Source organism: Amia ocellicauda, chromosome 22, assembly GCF_036373705.1.
Source record: "Amia ocellicauda isolate fAmiCal2 chromosome 22, fAmiCal2.hap1, whole genome shotgun sequence".
NCBI lineage: Eukaryota > Metazoa > Chordata > Actinopteri > Amiiformes > Amiidae > Amia > Amia ocellicauda.
Genome location: NC_089871.1, coordinates 16,082,346 through 16,098,072, shown reverse-complemented (window position 1 = coordinate 16,098,072; position 15,727 = coordinate 16,082,346). Strand labels below are relative to the sequence as shown.

The 15,727-nt window shown below is 38.8% G+C and overlaps 1 protein-coding gene across 1 annotated transcript; it reads right to left on the bottom strand.

The window, feature by feature from the left end:
* Positions 1–638: 638 nt before the first annotated feature.
* On the bottom strand, positions 639–14,249 carry il12rb1 (interleukin 12 receptor subunit beta 1). Its single transcript, XM_066695982.1, has 16 exons — positions 14,011–14,249; positions 13,007–13,072; positions 12,583–12,709; positions 11,949–12,139; positions 9,626–9,771; positions 8,988–9,024; positions 8,213–8,323; positions 7,636–7,712; positions 6,583–6,802; positions 6,259–6,399; positions 5,637–5,738; positions 5,085–5,234; positions 4,470–4,622; positions 4,215–4,296; positions 3,434–3,515; positions 639–2,882 (listed from the first exon to the last, which is right to left on the bottom strand). The coding sequence occupies exons 1-16, from the start codon at positions 14,057–14,059 to the stop codon at positions 2,499–2,501; spliced, it is 2,118 nt and encodes a 705-aa protein (XP_066552079.1). The 5' UTR covers positions 14,060–14,249; the 3' UTR covers positions 639–2,498.
* Positions 14,250–15,727: the final 1,478 nt, after the last annotated feature.

Sequence of the window (15,727 nt, the reverse complement as noted above, 5' to 3'; positions counted from 1 at the left end):
TTCTGTATTCATTAAGATCAACATAACCCTTGAGGACCTGTTTCATATCAAAGTTATAGTACTGCCTAATTCCAAATTGATAGTTCCGTTGGGTTTTGTGTGCTGGGTGTGCGTTTCCTTTATTGGTGCAGATCTACAGCTCGAAGTGCACAAATAAGGAATCTGATCAAGAATCTGATGGAACTCCAACCAACAGTACTGCATACTTCCAGAAAGCCACAGGGGAGGCTGTTGTGCAGTTAGTTGAGGAGATCCTGGCCAACTTTGATGTTACCAAAGCCTAGCAGTTCTTGGCAGGTTACCCGTTGTCAGAGGGCGAATCACAGTTACAGTTCACAAAAAGACTTAGGTCAGTTTCAAACAAGGATTTTTCATCAGTGCATACTTTTGCTAGCATACTTTATAAAACCCCTACCATAATAATCTGACCAAGTATCACTAGAAGCTTGTGGCAGCAACTTCCTTTGGATAACACGAGTACCATTCGATTTTAAAATGCTGTAGCATGTCACTACCGACTAAGTATAGCCATTTGTTTAATTCATTTAAGTAACTCATATTCAATAACAGCATTATTTATTCATTTTCCACTTATAGCTTCTCTGAATGTCTTAAAATAGTTTACAAACCCTCCTTTGTGTCTCGTAAATGTATAAATAGGCTTATCAGTTTATTTCACCTCGCCACAGATACAGATCGAACTTGAGTGCTAAACCGAAACTATGATACACATCTATCCTCATTTGTGAATACACGAGACTTGGCTCATATCTCTCTTCCATTTTTTTATGCAATATTTCCGATATCTATATCTAAAAATTAGATTGCACTTGGCATGGGATTTTATTGCCATTGAGATCAAACTACACTTCATTCTGATGGCATGTGGTGGACTTCCCCAGGGTTAAAGAAAAATAGATGAAAATGTATGAGGATGCAAATTTTTTACCACCAAAAGTGTTTAGTATTTAAGTAGGCCAACCCAACATTTCACAAGTCTCAACCACAAACCTACCTACGCGTATGAAAGAGCCAGCAGGTCACAGACAGAAGATAAAAACCCATTGAGCTGGCAGTTTTTCCTTTTTGAAGTGTTGTAATTTCCTGTTGCTACATAAAGTTACTCACTCAGAGACCTGTACGAGAAAAGCAATTAACTCATTCATCCAAAGTCTGGAAAAAACTTGATGTGCATTATCACAGTGACACTTTTTTTAAAGTATGGGTTGCTTTGAAAATCTTTCTTTTTAAACATGTAAAACCCAGTAAGTGTATACAAAAACCTTTAAATCAGTCAGTCATTCATTGAGCACAGAACACTCGCATACACAAAATATAATATAAAACACAATTACTCTTTTCATTGATCTTACATTCAGTTAATTTGAAACACTAGCAAGCATGTCAGATGTACAGACACAGGTTATTATCTTTACTGTATGTGAAAACATATATAAATAAATAAAAGACATTCCTTTCAGCCGGGATAGCAGTCCTCACTTCAGTGCACACACCAGCGACTGTGGCGGTTTCTCGAGCACCTGCAGGTTCAGATCATTGGCAGTTCGAGCTTCATTAAGTCCTTCAAGTGATGTAGCCACTGGGCTGAGGGCATTCTGGTCCGGTAGTGCAAAAAGACAGTGAAGGGCTTCAACAAAGTGGGGCCCTTGCAGGTGTTGTTGTAGTGGGCAGAGATGACTAATGGGCCCTTCTCAATAAAATAATAATGGGAGATTCCACCAACAACGAAAAAAAAGATTCAGTATTGTATTGTACAGAAGCTTATTAGCACCACAGAGAAATAAATAATGATTGCAATCATTTGAGGAAATACTGCGTTATTTTAAAACTTTTGTGGTAAGAAGATTGTAGGCATATTTACAGTGAGGATTACAAATATAATTCAAATTATGTTTGAAGCATATTTAACAATTTATCTCAAAACATTGAATGCAACTTGTTGTTTTATCTCATTGTGTTTATTTCCAAATCTGAAGCATTCTACTGCACCAAATATAAACCCCTGCCACTAAAAAAATAATAACTAATATAATGTATTCTTGATCCTCCTATAGAAATATCTGAATCTAAAAGCAAACTTATCTCATATTAAAGCAATATGTATTGTGAAATAACGCAATATTATCTCATATGAAACCAATACTCATTGTGAAATAACACAATAATATCTCATATTTTTTCTATGTGCTGCTAATAAGCTTCCATAGTTTTGTTTATTTTGCGCAGTGGTTTGTTGTGTTGTGCGCTGTGGGGTAGTACAATTTACTGTTTGGTCCAATTTTAGACCTTCAAAGCAGTATCAACCTGATTGTTTTCAGTACTATTGGGATTAATTTTACTTGCATCAAAGATTTGAAACAAGTTTATAAATTTATGGAAGACAAACTCCCTCAAATACTATGACACAAAAGTAGTAGATGTTTCAAGACAGTCAGTTGACCGTTTGTATCTTGCGCATTTGTAAAGGAACTAGGCGGCTAGAGAACTGAGCTGCTTTCCTGGTCACAGTCCTGTTTGCTTTCGATGTCGAACACAAGGCTGTTCTTATAGGTGGGCGTAAGTGCCTCACACGTTGTTTTTCCATAACTGATGATATTCTCGGATTGCTCTGTGGGCTCTTCCTCCTCCTCTGGTTCGACCGCTGGGAAATTCAGCATCTGTCTCTTGTAATTGGGACTCACAAGGAAACCTGAGTCCGCCAGGCAGCCGGTCTCCGAGAGCGTGTCCGTTTCTTCCTCGAAGGTCTGGATCTCACAGAGCTCCAACAGGTCCACGTCCTCCAATGGGTGACAACGGGGACTCTTCTCCTGAATAACTTCCAGGTTGCCCACGTGTACCTCTTCCTTTTCCGGGAGCATTTCCTGTGGAGGAACAAAAACAAGACCGCAGTTTTAGATGCCAAGTTTTTGAAACCATTTTGAGTACGTGCACTCTCTTCTGGCCCTGTTTGTGAAGGTCATTTTCATATCCATACTTTTCTACCATCTTTCGACAAACCAACATGGCAAAAAAACACCTTCCCTGACTTTCACTGCTACTCCTCAAGGGATACACAATCCATCCATCCATTACCAATAACCACTTCATCCAGTATAGGGTAACAATTAATTGTCCACCAAGTTAGGCTTCAACTCATTGTTACCCTGTACTGGATGAAGCGGTTATTAGTAATTGGCAGGGTACACCCTGGACTGGACATGAGTCCATTGCACAATACATGGCATCATACTGGAGACTGGCAGGAAGTGGCATTGCTAAGGGTTTATAAGAACTGATTGTCAGTCCATTTAATTGCTACCTAGATGCCAGATATGTTGTGAAACCACTCTACATTGCGTTACATAAGTCTATGCAGGACATATTTTAAAAAGGTATATAAAAGAACATGTTGCCCCAGCTTTTTCTTCTTTACCTTCTTAGTTTTCATGTATGTTATGGTCAGCGCCTCAGTGCTCACAGGACTCGGCACGGCAGGTAGGAGCGCTGTTTTGAACCTGCAAAGTTCAAAAAGACACTGTACTCTGTCCTGCCGATAACTTGGATATTATCTGCTAAGATATCAATTGTTGGGCTCTCCTCAACCCTTAGTTTCAGCCAGAACTAGTGAGGCGGTTTCTTTCTTCATCTTCTGTACTGACCAAAATAGCTGGCGTGACAAATATCTGAAGCAGAAGCAGAGACAGGGCACGGCAAAGCACGGCTGTGCAAGATCAGAAATCGAGATAGCATGTCAAGGTGGTGGCGATCAATTAATAGAAGTTATGAGTGAACACCACAAGAATAACCTCTTGTGTGCTTTACTGGCATTCCCCGACCAGCATTAGAAACCAGAGACTGTGAGTAAAATTATTGTCATTCTTCATAGGGACTTCAGTTACATTTCACTCTCAATCCACAGTTAATAATGGACAAGACCCATATTTCTCCCTTTGGATGACGCATGGTGTATCCCATCACAAACACACACAACGCATCAGCCCACAAGCTTCCCCTTCATTGCATCATCAGCTGTGCATCCCTCCACCCTTGCAGCAGCTCCTTGACCAAATAGATCACTAATCGCATTCAGTTACCAATACACTGTTCCACTCACTTCGTCCATAGGACTGTGCAATCTCCAAAATCAAACCAAAGTCAAACTATGTGAAAAAATAGACTCCACCTTTCTCTGGCCTACTCTCTGATGCTGTTACCTTTTGACGGCAAACCTGAGTCCGGTGAAAAGCAGGAGCAGTATGACGGTGGGTGCTATAATCCACAACACCAAATTCTGATCTAGGAGAGATTGCCGATATAGATATATTTAAGAAAACCTTTTCATACTATATATATCTATATGAATAATCATAGATAAATGATAGTATATATTTTACAACAAAATTAAGTAAAATACAAATATATGCATAACAGATCAGGCGTTATGGATCAAAGGTAACAACCTGTCTTACCTTTACTTGGGGGACCTTGCAGCGTACTGAATTGAGTCACCTCGCTTTGCTTTCCATTACCTATCCGCGTTTTCCCCGCGATCCAAACTTCGTAGGCGGTGGTGGCTTTGAGATTCGTGAATGTGTAATTTGTTTCTGAGGCCGTGACTTCAACTGGGTGTCCCAAATTGAGATACAAAGCAAAGAGACATGGAAAACTTATATGACTTCGAGGCTGAATAATCATGAGCTGACACACAGAGGGCAGAGCTATGTTCGGCGAAGGTGATGCCACCAAGAGGTGACACAGGGATTCAAAATCTACCATTGTGAAATGGGAGAAATTTCCAGCAGGACCATAAGCAACGTAGATTACTTTAGAATGCAAAGTCTAAAGAGTTCATGTCCCGAGTCAATCTGCACTGGAGGCCAGGACAATAAGAGACCGTCTTCTTATTAGTCAAGACCTGTTTTTGTTCTGTGACACTTGAAATTATTTTCAGAAATTGTGTAATTTCATTGGGGAAGGTGTTGTACGATTTGCCCTTGTTTCGTTCGGTTTTTCATGGCAGTGATGATGTTCGCATCCTTGGGGATATCCACAAATCTACAAAAAACTACAAGTGTTTCAATTACCTTGTGCTGTATGGTGCCCTCCTGTGATGTTGATGACATAGTGTTGTAAAAAACCCTGACGTTGGGCTATAGGTATATGGTCCCACTTTATGGAGGCAGAGTTTGCTGTTATATTGGACACAGAGACATTTCTTGGCCCATTGGATGGTGCTGTAAAGATAATAATCACAGATCATAATAGGACATCCACCTTTCATTAATCTTGAATATATAGAATTCTAAGCATTATATGCAACACTCTGTATAGCCCATAATATTCTGTACATATCTTTAAAACTTCGGTGCTATAAAGTAAAGGGGACCATATTCTGTATTTATTTTGTATTCTAATTGCAATTCTATTATATTTGCGACCCCTTGATTTTTGAATCCCCAATTGTTAACCAACCTGGCTTACCTTTAGAGGTTTTATACTAGAACTGGCAGGAGAAGCAATCTGTCCTCCAGAAGGTCCTCCATACCCCCACATACACATTCCCCAGCCCCTGCCAGCCCCTGCTAGTTCAAAATACAACCTTGGTTTAGAAGCCCAATCACCAAGCATTAACTTACTTCCTTCAGTCTTGTAATATTCCCAGTACCATTTTGTTCTCCATCCATTTTTCCCATGATAGTGGACGATCAAGCGATAGAGTTTATTGTCCTCTATCCACGCTGAAGGACAAAATGAGATGCACAGATCAGGAGCAGCAGTGACTTGTTATGTTTTCATTTGTTCACACATTTCCACAGGCAAATACAGGGTCCTGGTCCTCATAACTGACAACCACTAAAACCCTTGTCCTCAGGTCTACAGCAAGTCATGATACACCTTGGTGTACACTGGACAGGAACCCCAAACAACCACATTTAAAAGCACACTGGCCTAGAGATGTATAAATGCTGGGTTTTGCCAGTTTTAGTCAGAGTGGGGATTGTTTTGTTTGACATGTTTTTGTTTAGTATCAATTTGTATTTTTTAATTTTATTTGATCATTGGAGCAATACACAATCTAAATATATTGTTTCAATTATGTATTTGTTGTTGGGTTGAATGGATATTGCTGCTTTAAGTACTAATAACATGGTCCAAGGTTGATATTACTCAATAATATAATGACAATAGTAATAAGTAATTGTAATAACTGTATAGTGGTCTTGCCACTAGCTTTATTCACATTGCTTTAATGATTACCGTTTACGTTCTTAATCAGGAGTGTCAGATCGCCTGGTTTTGTCCACGAACTGTTTTCTCTTGTCTTAGTGGCATCATACCACTCCAAGCAGTAGTTTTTTTTTCTTATGGTTAAATTCTGGAAGTTCTCAGGATGGAAATCTGTGGCACACAGCAGGGGAAGAAAACAATTACTTTACCTTGAGCAGTCGCCAGAAAGTGCTCAGAGCCTGACTACTCAAGACACACTTGTTCAGCCAGGGACTTTGAGAGACAAAAAGTACAGAGGTGCAACTTTCTTCTCAACAGTGAGGGCAACAGTGCAAGTCAGTGGTTTGTTCTTACCTCGAGGATCTGAGGCAGGGACGGTGATGTGTATGAGTGGTGATTGGCTCACGTTGTTGAAGGCTATGACGGAGATGTTGACGGCCGATTCCGACACATTCAGCACATGCATTGTGTTGTTTGTCAGGAGAACAGCTTCCTCACAAGGCACTTTGATGACACTCACATTGTACATCACGTCTCCTAAAAGTTTGCTCTGAACTGCTGGCCCTAGCGAGACCTGCATTCAAATATGAACACCCAGTGTGACAGTGAATTTTGAAGGAAAATTTAAAGATTTGTATTGAAATTGAACTAGTCAATATACTGACAGTAAATATCCCCTAACAAAGAGGTGCCATTTTGTGTGAGTGATATTTACAGGTAAAGCCAAAGTTAAATATTAATATTTCTTATGAGATCCCTTATGAGGGTGATATAAGTTGATATAAGTGTTACTTTTAAATGCTGATGTACAAAGGCTGTAATTTTATTAATGGATATTATAATCAGCCAGTAGTAATATAATCCAGGTGCATTTCATTCATGCAGCTAAACTGAAATGTTACATTTACCAAAATGTCATAAATAAGCACAACTTGACATATAATACTGTAGATAAAATACTAATATCACAATCATATAAATACAATACCATACCATGGAAGTTAACATAATAATAATAATAATAATAATAATAATAATAATAATAATAATAATAGTTTGATTTATGAGTTTTCATACTCCATAGCTTGATTTCTTTTAATGTTTAATCAATTTAATTTCTTATATTCAAATTCAACAATTCAACGAAAGAAAGAAAGTCGGTGTTACAATGGTGAATTTGAACCTGGTGCTATCAGCACATTCATGACAGGAAGTGAGAAAGTGTTGTGTATCCTCTACCACTGAAGGTTTCTTCTGTAGGCCAGAGAAGCTCAAAGGTCACCTTGTCTGTGTAAGTTGTTTACACAACTTGTGGCACTTTATAACATCCGCATTTATGTTTTTGTCGGTAATTTGTTTTTGTGTATATTTGTTTTTTGGAAACTATTTCAGGGTGTAACGTTTTACCTCAATACTCAGCAACCGTACACCTTTCTCTGCTATGCTCTTAGTGCTCCACTGCACTTCAGGCGGGTCACAAATTTCTGTACACGTCAGGGGGTAAAATAACAGTGTCGGTTTTCTTTTCAGAGTAATGATGGTGGGACAGTCATAGTCAGAGCTTGCATTTTTTTCAACTGAGATGATTATATATATTTGTGCTGCACCCCCCACAAACGTGATCAACTTTCAGAACAAAATTGACTTTCTGTGAGCTTATCCTGAAGCACAATGTTGTGTAATACTGTCAGGAAATATCGATGTATTAAATATTTTGTTTCTCGTGAGCCTTTTTTAAACAATCATACAAAAAATTGTAGTTTTAATTAGGGGGGAGTCTACTAACCTACTAATGAAATACAATGCAGTCTATGCTTTTACACTCATTTTGTGGGAACAATACATTGACAAACTTATGTTTCTTTTGCTGCTCCATGGCTACAATGTTGCATTAGAGCCTGCAGCTTCTGAGACATGGAATTATGGGAGTCTTACTACTTTCATCTGGCATTGTGAGGCCATGGGAACAGAAAATCATATTTACCAGCTGGGGCCATCAACGTCTGACTCCATTCGCTCCAGATGCCCCTTTTGGCTTTCCGTCTGACGTGGACTTCATAGGCCATGTGCTGTTGCAGCTCCAGGCTGCACTCCTCTGCAAACGAAGGAATGCACTTTTAATTATGAAGCGGTGACCAACAGTCTTCAAATGAGATCTGTTCCTATGGTAATATAGTGATGTCCCTTATAGGGGTAGAAATTATTATATTATTGGTTTAATATGCAGATCATAACACAATCTGTGGAAACTGAACATTTTTATATGTATTTGTATTTTTTTGCAAAGACATCGTCTCTTAAGAAATGTTTTTGCAGACGGTTCAGTCTTTTTATTTCGTTCAGAAAAAGGAAACCACAAAGGTAAACTGTTTCTAAGCTTGCTTTTTGTACATTGTTTCTATTTTGGAGGCAAAGAAAAGAACCTGCTGAGTGTACAAAGCTAAAACCACAAAATGTTGCAGTAAATGCAATTTTTTTTATTGTAAGTACAATTTCAGTGGACCCAAAAAATTTGCTGATCAGACACATGATTCTTTAACTGATGATATTTGTTCAATTTGCATGTAAAACGCATCATCATATGTTATTATTTCTATAAGATTTGTATTTTTTTATTTAATGTTTCCTCAAACACCATTGTCCATTATTGGCAAACTAGAGATCTAAGTCCCTTTTAATACATATCAGACAAAAGCAAATTACGTATTTAAAAAATAATAATAACAACTGACACAGAAAAGGGAGATGCTAAACTTTACCTTTCACATAAATGCCATCTTTTGTTTCACATGTGACCTAAAACATTCATGAGTTCATGCAGTTAGTCAATGCCAAAATACAATAGTAGGACTTCAGTTCTCAAACATTTTTGAGTCCTATAATTACACAAGAGTAGCATGCAAATTGAGTTGGTCTTTTCTATACCATCATTTTAACTTAACTTAGATTATTTCTACTGTCTAAAATAATAATAATAATAGTAATTGCAACAGGTATTTCAACATTGCTTTACAAATCTGTGTTTTACACTGCAGAGCTATTCACATTGAATAAAAACACTCTCAAAATATATTCAGTCAGTATAAAATGTGTCCATGTATTTTTCACCTTATATATACAAATTATACACACAAAATTACAGTAGTCTGGTGTGTTAGCAGAGCCGACTCAAACACTTTGTTTGCCCTTCAAAGACATACATGAAGTCAAACATTGATCATTGATGATGAATTCAGCAAAGGATTTCCAAATTCATTATTCATTATTCTTGCTTCATTTGAGCTTACAATTTAACCATATGAATGCTGATGACACTACAGATGTTGTCTTTTTTTTCTGTGTCTTTCCCTGTCAATCTTGCTGCCAATACCAGGCAGTTGTATTGCAGGTGTCTTACATTTTGCCATTGCTGGTCTCCAGAAATGTTCCTGAACTGGATCTCATTCAGTGAACCCATATCTTCACCTTCTTGTTTACTCCATTTCAAGGTGCAAAACCCTGAAGATCTGGAAACCTCCTCAATGACAGGAGGATCGTATTTAACTGAATAAACATAAAAATGTATGTATTTCAGTTAATGGTAAATATTTTGCAGTACAGTTGACCAAAAAACAACTCCTATGTATAGTAAAAGACCTCTGGTGCCCTGGGTAAAGCGTGTGCTAATTAATCAATAATTCATTAAATAATAACAATACATTAATTGCATTACCACATATAACTTCTACTTTTTTAGATGGTTTTCCACATTTTGCTTTGCCAAGTTGACTGATAGACGGGAGACAGAACTTCACATAAGCATATACTTCTATAAAACAAATTTTTCATATGCCATATGATGATGTATTTGAAATATGTTTTGATCATTACTCATTATATTTCATTCATAGATTTAAAATATATGGGTGAGGTTATTATTTACAATGTACAGTGAGGGAAAAAAGTATTTGATCCCCTGCTGATTTTGTACGTTTGCCCACTGACAAAGAAATGATCAGTCTATAATTTTAATGGTAGGTGTATTTTAACAGTGAGAGACAGAACAACAACAAAAAAATCCAGAAAAACGCATTTCAAAAAAGTTATCAATTGATTTGTATGTTAATGAGTGAAATAAGTATTTGACCCCTTCGACTTAGTACTTGGTGGCAAAACCCTTGTTGGCAATCACAGAGGTCAGACGTTTCTTGTAGTTGGCCACCAGGTTTGCACACATCTCAGGAGGGATTTTGTCCCACTCCTCTTTGCAGATCCTCTCCAAGTCATTAAGGTTTCGAGGCTGACGTTTGGCAACTCGAACCTTCAGCTCCCTCCACAGATTTTCTATGGGATTAAGGTCTGGAGACTGGCTAGGCCACTCCAGGACCTTAATGTGCTTCTTCTTGAGCCACTCCTTTGTTGCCTTGGCTGTGTGTTTTGGGTCATTGTCATGCTGGAATACCCATCCACGACCCATTTTCAATGCCCTGTCTGAGGGAAGGAGGTTCTCACCCAAGATTTGGCCCCGTCCATCGTCCCTTTGATGCGGTGCAGTTGTCCTGTCCCCTTAGCAGAAAAATACCCCCAAAGCATAATATTTCCACCTCCATGTTTCACAGTGGGGATGGTGTTCTTGGAGTCATTCCTCCTCCTCCAAACACGGCGAGTTGAGTTGATGCCAAAGAGCTCGATTTTGGTCTCATCTAACCACAACACTTTCACCCAGTTCTCTGAATCATTCAGATGTTCATTGGCAAACTTCAGACGGGCCTGTACATGTGCTTTCTTGAGCAGGGGGACCTTGCGGGAGATGCAGGATTTCAGTCCTTCACGGTGTAGTGTGTTACCAATTGTTTTCTTGGTGACTGTGGTCCCAGCTGCCTTGAGATCATTAACAAGATCCTCCCGTGTAGTTCTGGGCTGATTCCTCACCGTTCTCATGATCATTGAAACTCCACGGGTTGAGATCTTGCATGGAGCCCCAGACCGAGGGAGACTGACAGTTATTTTGTGTTTCTTCCATTTGCGAATAATCACACCAACTGTCGTCACCTTCTCACCAAGCTGCTTGGCGATGGTCTTGTAGCCCATTCCAGCCTTGTGTAGGTCTACAATCTTGTCCCTGACATCCTTGGACAGCTCTTTGGTCTTGGCCATGGTGGAGAGTTTGGAATCTGATTGATTGATTGTTCTGTGGACAGGTGTCTTTTATACAGGTAACGAGCTGAGATTAGGAGCACTCCCTTTAAGAGAGTGCTCCTAATCTCAGCTCGTTACCTGTATAAAAGACACCTGGGAGCCAGAAATCTTGCTGATTGATAGGGGATCAAATACTTATTTCCCTCATTAACATGCAAATAAATGTATACCTTTTTTGAAATGTGTTTTTCTGGATTTTTTTGTTGTTATTCTGTCTCTCACTGTTAAAATACACCTACCATTAAAATTATAGACTGATCATTTCTTTGTCAGTGGGCAAATGTACAAAATCAGCAGGGGATCAAATACTTTTTTCCCTCACTGTATGTTTTATAGTAAATAGTAAAATAAATAGAACATAAAACATATTTGGAATGTACAAAAAGTGGGGAATTTGGGCATATCACACATTACATTATAATAAAAATAATGTATGGGAATGACTGCAATCAACCAATGCTTCTTTTTTAAAGGAACGTGATGCCTTTATCAGGACTGAGAACGAACGCACTGGGAATGTGGAGGAAGAAGAGAAAGCCTACTTGCGTGTTCCAGCGTCATGGAGATGTTGGCAGACCTGTAGATGGCATTTCCTGAGTGGGCATCCACCCACCAGGTTGTGCTTTTCTTGGTGACCAAAGTATTTCGGTGTAGTAGGCAGGATGTGAAGTTCTGAGCTGGAAAAGTGTAGCATTCCTTTTCAGCCATTTCTACTCCATCCTCCACACTGAAACTAATCAAACAGGGCAAGTCACGTATATACCTATTGGCCCATTAAGTGCCTATCAGTGAAAACATTCACTTTCTGCACATTAATTGCTTGCAGTTTTGATGCAACCTGGAAAACCTTTCTCAAAGTATCTGCTAAATCATGGGGGGTCACCCTACACTACAATAAGGTGGACATTTTATTAATTATTTTATTTTATTCTCAATTCTTTGTCTTCAAGCACCAGCTAACATTTGTTTTCCCTCATAGGCTATACCAATTTGTTCGGACCAAATTCTCAACCAACTTTAATATCAGACAGTCTCTATAGAAACTAAACTAAAATATCTTCTGTAGGAAGAGATTGAAGGGAACATTGTTGAGGTGAATGGTGGTAAGTCCATGATTTAATTCTGAGGTATGTGCTAATGCGAGACAGTTAAGAGAGAGTGGCGCCACACACTTACCAGTAGTGTAGATTATAGGTGGTATTTGTTTTAGGTTCCCCTCTCTCCCACGCACATATAAATTTAGCGTTCGGATCTGTCTGCTTCGTAAAGCACCGAAGTCCGAAGGGGGCCTCTGGTGATACAGCTGCAACACAGAGTTGTTTCCTTCTTAACCAGCCATATCTTGAACACATTGTTTTAAATACCACCTGCCTTGTCACCACTCGAGACTTTTAGCAATTAGTTGCATAAATCTTTTTTTCCCCCTGCTCTAAAAACAACTGTGGCCTCTGTTTCAAATCTGCAGTATTGTGTGGTAGAGCACTAATTTCTTTCAAATTTTCAAAACTAGTCAATAGTGCATGCTAGTGGAGCAAAGGGAATCGATTGTCTGGTGGACACAATGCAATAACTACCTTAGCTCAAGTTTTAGATGTTTTACCTGTCACATTATGGTGAAAGATCCCTGCAGTCTTTTTGCAATTATTTGACCCACCTTTCCACTGTGCTGTTAAAGGATAAAAACAGAAAATCAATCAATTTGAGGTAGAAGACTGATTATCCTGTAAAGCCATACAACAAATTGTAAAGTTGTCAGCTTGCAAGCAGGTCTACAGCTCCTATCACATGCTGTGTGAGTTTTCCATATCATCCCAATTGTGATTTACACATTTCATGTAAACCAGGCTCTCTAGTTGAATTCAGTTTGCCCCTCATACATGTATCCATGTGCCCTTATGCAGCTCCTATTACAAATCCAAAATGTAAACCCATGACTTCTTAAAAATATAAATATATACATATACATACAGTGTAATGAGATATAAGGAACTTGGCACGGCACTGTATTACTGCCAGTGAAAAGGCATCAGAGCCGGCCAATAAGATAACACAGCCTGCTTTTGCCCCTTGCAACGGCATACACTGAGTATCACCTACAATAACTGCGTAACTAAGTTAATAACATCTGTCCTAACTGTCAACCATTGATGCAAACTTCAACAACATCTTAATTCAATTAGTAATGTGTCTCATTGACATCCTGCTATCAGATTCTGTTTGTATTCAGTTTTTATATACACTAGCCACAGAGCTTTGAACTGCTGACATCTAGACTTAACTACCTCTACAGCTCTGACACCCAGCATGGATTTTAAATACAACCTGCTTCCCCCTTTCTTGGCACTTATGCCATGGGTTTGGTGTTGTCCCTGAAGTTTTATTCATTCAGTTGACAGCAGATTGCGAGATACAAATGACAATGGCAACAAAACAGTGCACTTGGATCCAACGCTGGGTAAATACACCTAGGCTTTATCTGCTTATCACTACAGACCCCGCTGATAGCTTGATAACTCTATCTCTGTTTCTCTCTGATCAGCTGGTGCACAGTTCTGTGTGTAAGGATGCCTGAGGTTCAGCGAATAGCACCCGGCCTTATCTTACCTTGCACCAGGACCACAGCCAGCACAGTAAAAACGAATACTGCCTTCATTCTTCTCTCAGTCTCTGGGAAAACAGGCAGACATTGTGAAGTGATCGATGGTATAGCAAAAAAAAAAATCCTTGTGTGCACCAGTCAAGCCACTGAGCAGCCTGTGAGTGAAAGCAAAACTACCGTATGATGTGTTTCAGTTGTCTTTTTGGTAAAAGGAAACTTTTCTCTTGTGCATAATGTCACTGCGTTCTCATTCTTACCAGAACTAGAACAAAAAAGAGCAAAAAAAGAAAAAAACACATGCAGGTAGAGAACACGGCAAGTTGTTTTAAACCACAGACTCCACATCTGGAGGGAGGGGAGGTGGGGGAAATGACAGAGACGAGATAGAGGCAGCAGAGAAAATTCACAAAGTGCCCTTGCAGAGACTGCTTCTAAACTGATTTCTCCCTAGTGTCATTTAATATTGTTTCCTATTTTCTGTCTGTAGACTAGACTGCCGAGTCTTTCCCTTTTAAATAATAAACTTTCCGCCTTCCGCCTCAGTTTTAACAATCGTGTTGGTTTTCTGGTGCTCATTTCAGAGATAAATAAATAATATATCGGGTTAACATTTGAGGCTGTGCTTGGTCAAATGGTTTGTGATCAGAGCATGGAATTTATTCATGCTGGGCCTGATTTTTGTCTCGTAGACAAAGGGTAATGCACAGTGCCTGGTGGTTCCTTCATTTTATTTTCATAATCCAGTAGGGGGATGATATACTGTTTGTTATAGTTTATACCAGCAGCAGATTCCTGTGAAGTGAAAGAGACTGTTTTGCCACTACCTCACCATGGAATACAATTATTACAAACAGCAAAGACAAAATTGAACATGGGCAAGTGGGTGTGCACATGGGACAGGAAAAACAGTCATTGAAAGAAGGATGGGAAAATTTTTAAAAGTCAGAATGTGTTACCTTTAGCACAGGCCCGAAGAATAAAGTCCCCACAACTAAATGTAGAATTTTATGTCAGTATTCTCGGGCCAGGCTCTAGAAATTATGCAGAGTTCAAGAAATTAGTAGTACGGTAACTCCAACCTGAAGACACTGCTTTAGTGAGTTAGGTGCAATGTGAGAGGAGACAAATCATATCTTGTAAATGTTATGGTAACCACCAAAAATGAAATCATTAACTGGTACAGTTTTGTTGTTTATTTTCCCACGTTCTAAAGTTAAGACAAATGTATAATTAAGGACACGTGTGGCTGTTTTTTTTTTAATGTACGCTGTTTGAGACACTTGGAAACATTATACATTATTTAAGACCGAGCTGTAGAATGTGAAAAACTACACCAGCAACAAGGGATATGAAAATAAGTGAGTTATTTCTTAATGACATTATACAAAAATAGAGGACCAGTTATTTGTATTTAAAAGGATACCTGAATAATACCTGATCCTTTCATGGGTATCCCTGATCCTTCACTCTAAGAAGTAAAGGGTCTAATAAGAACCTTTTAGTGTTCCTGGGTTTGATACTGTGGAGGAACCCTTAAAAGTTATTATTATAACCTTTTACCAAGGTTCCTTGCAAACAAGGATCCTAAACAAACCTTAAATGTATCTTAAATCAAGTGCGATCATGATGAAAAAGGGTTCTTAAATGATCCCTTGTGCTTACGACGGATCTTGCGGGCTCTTAAACAAACCATTTCATGAAAATAAACTCACGAAGAACGCA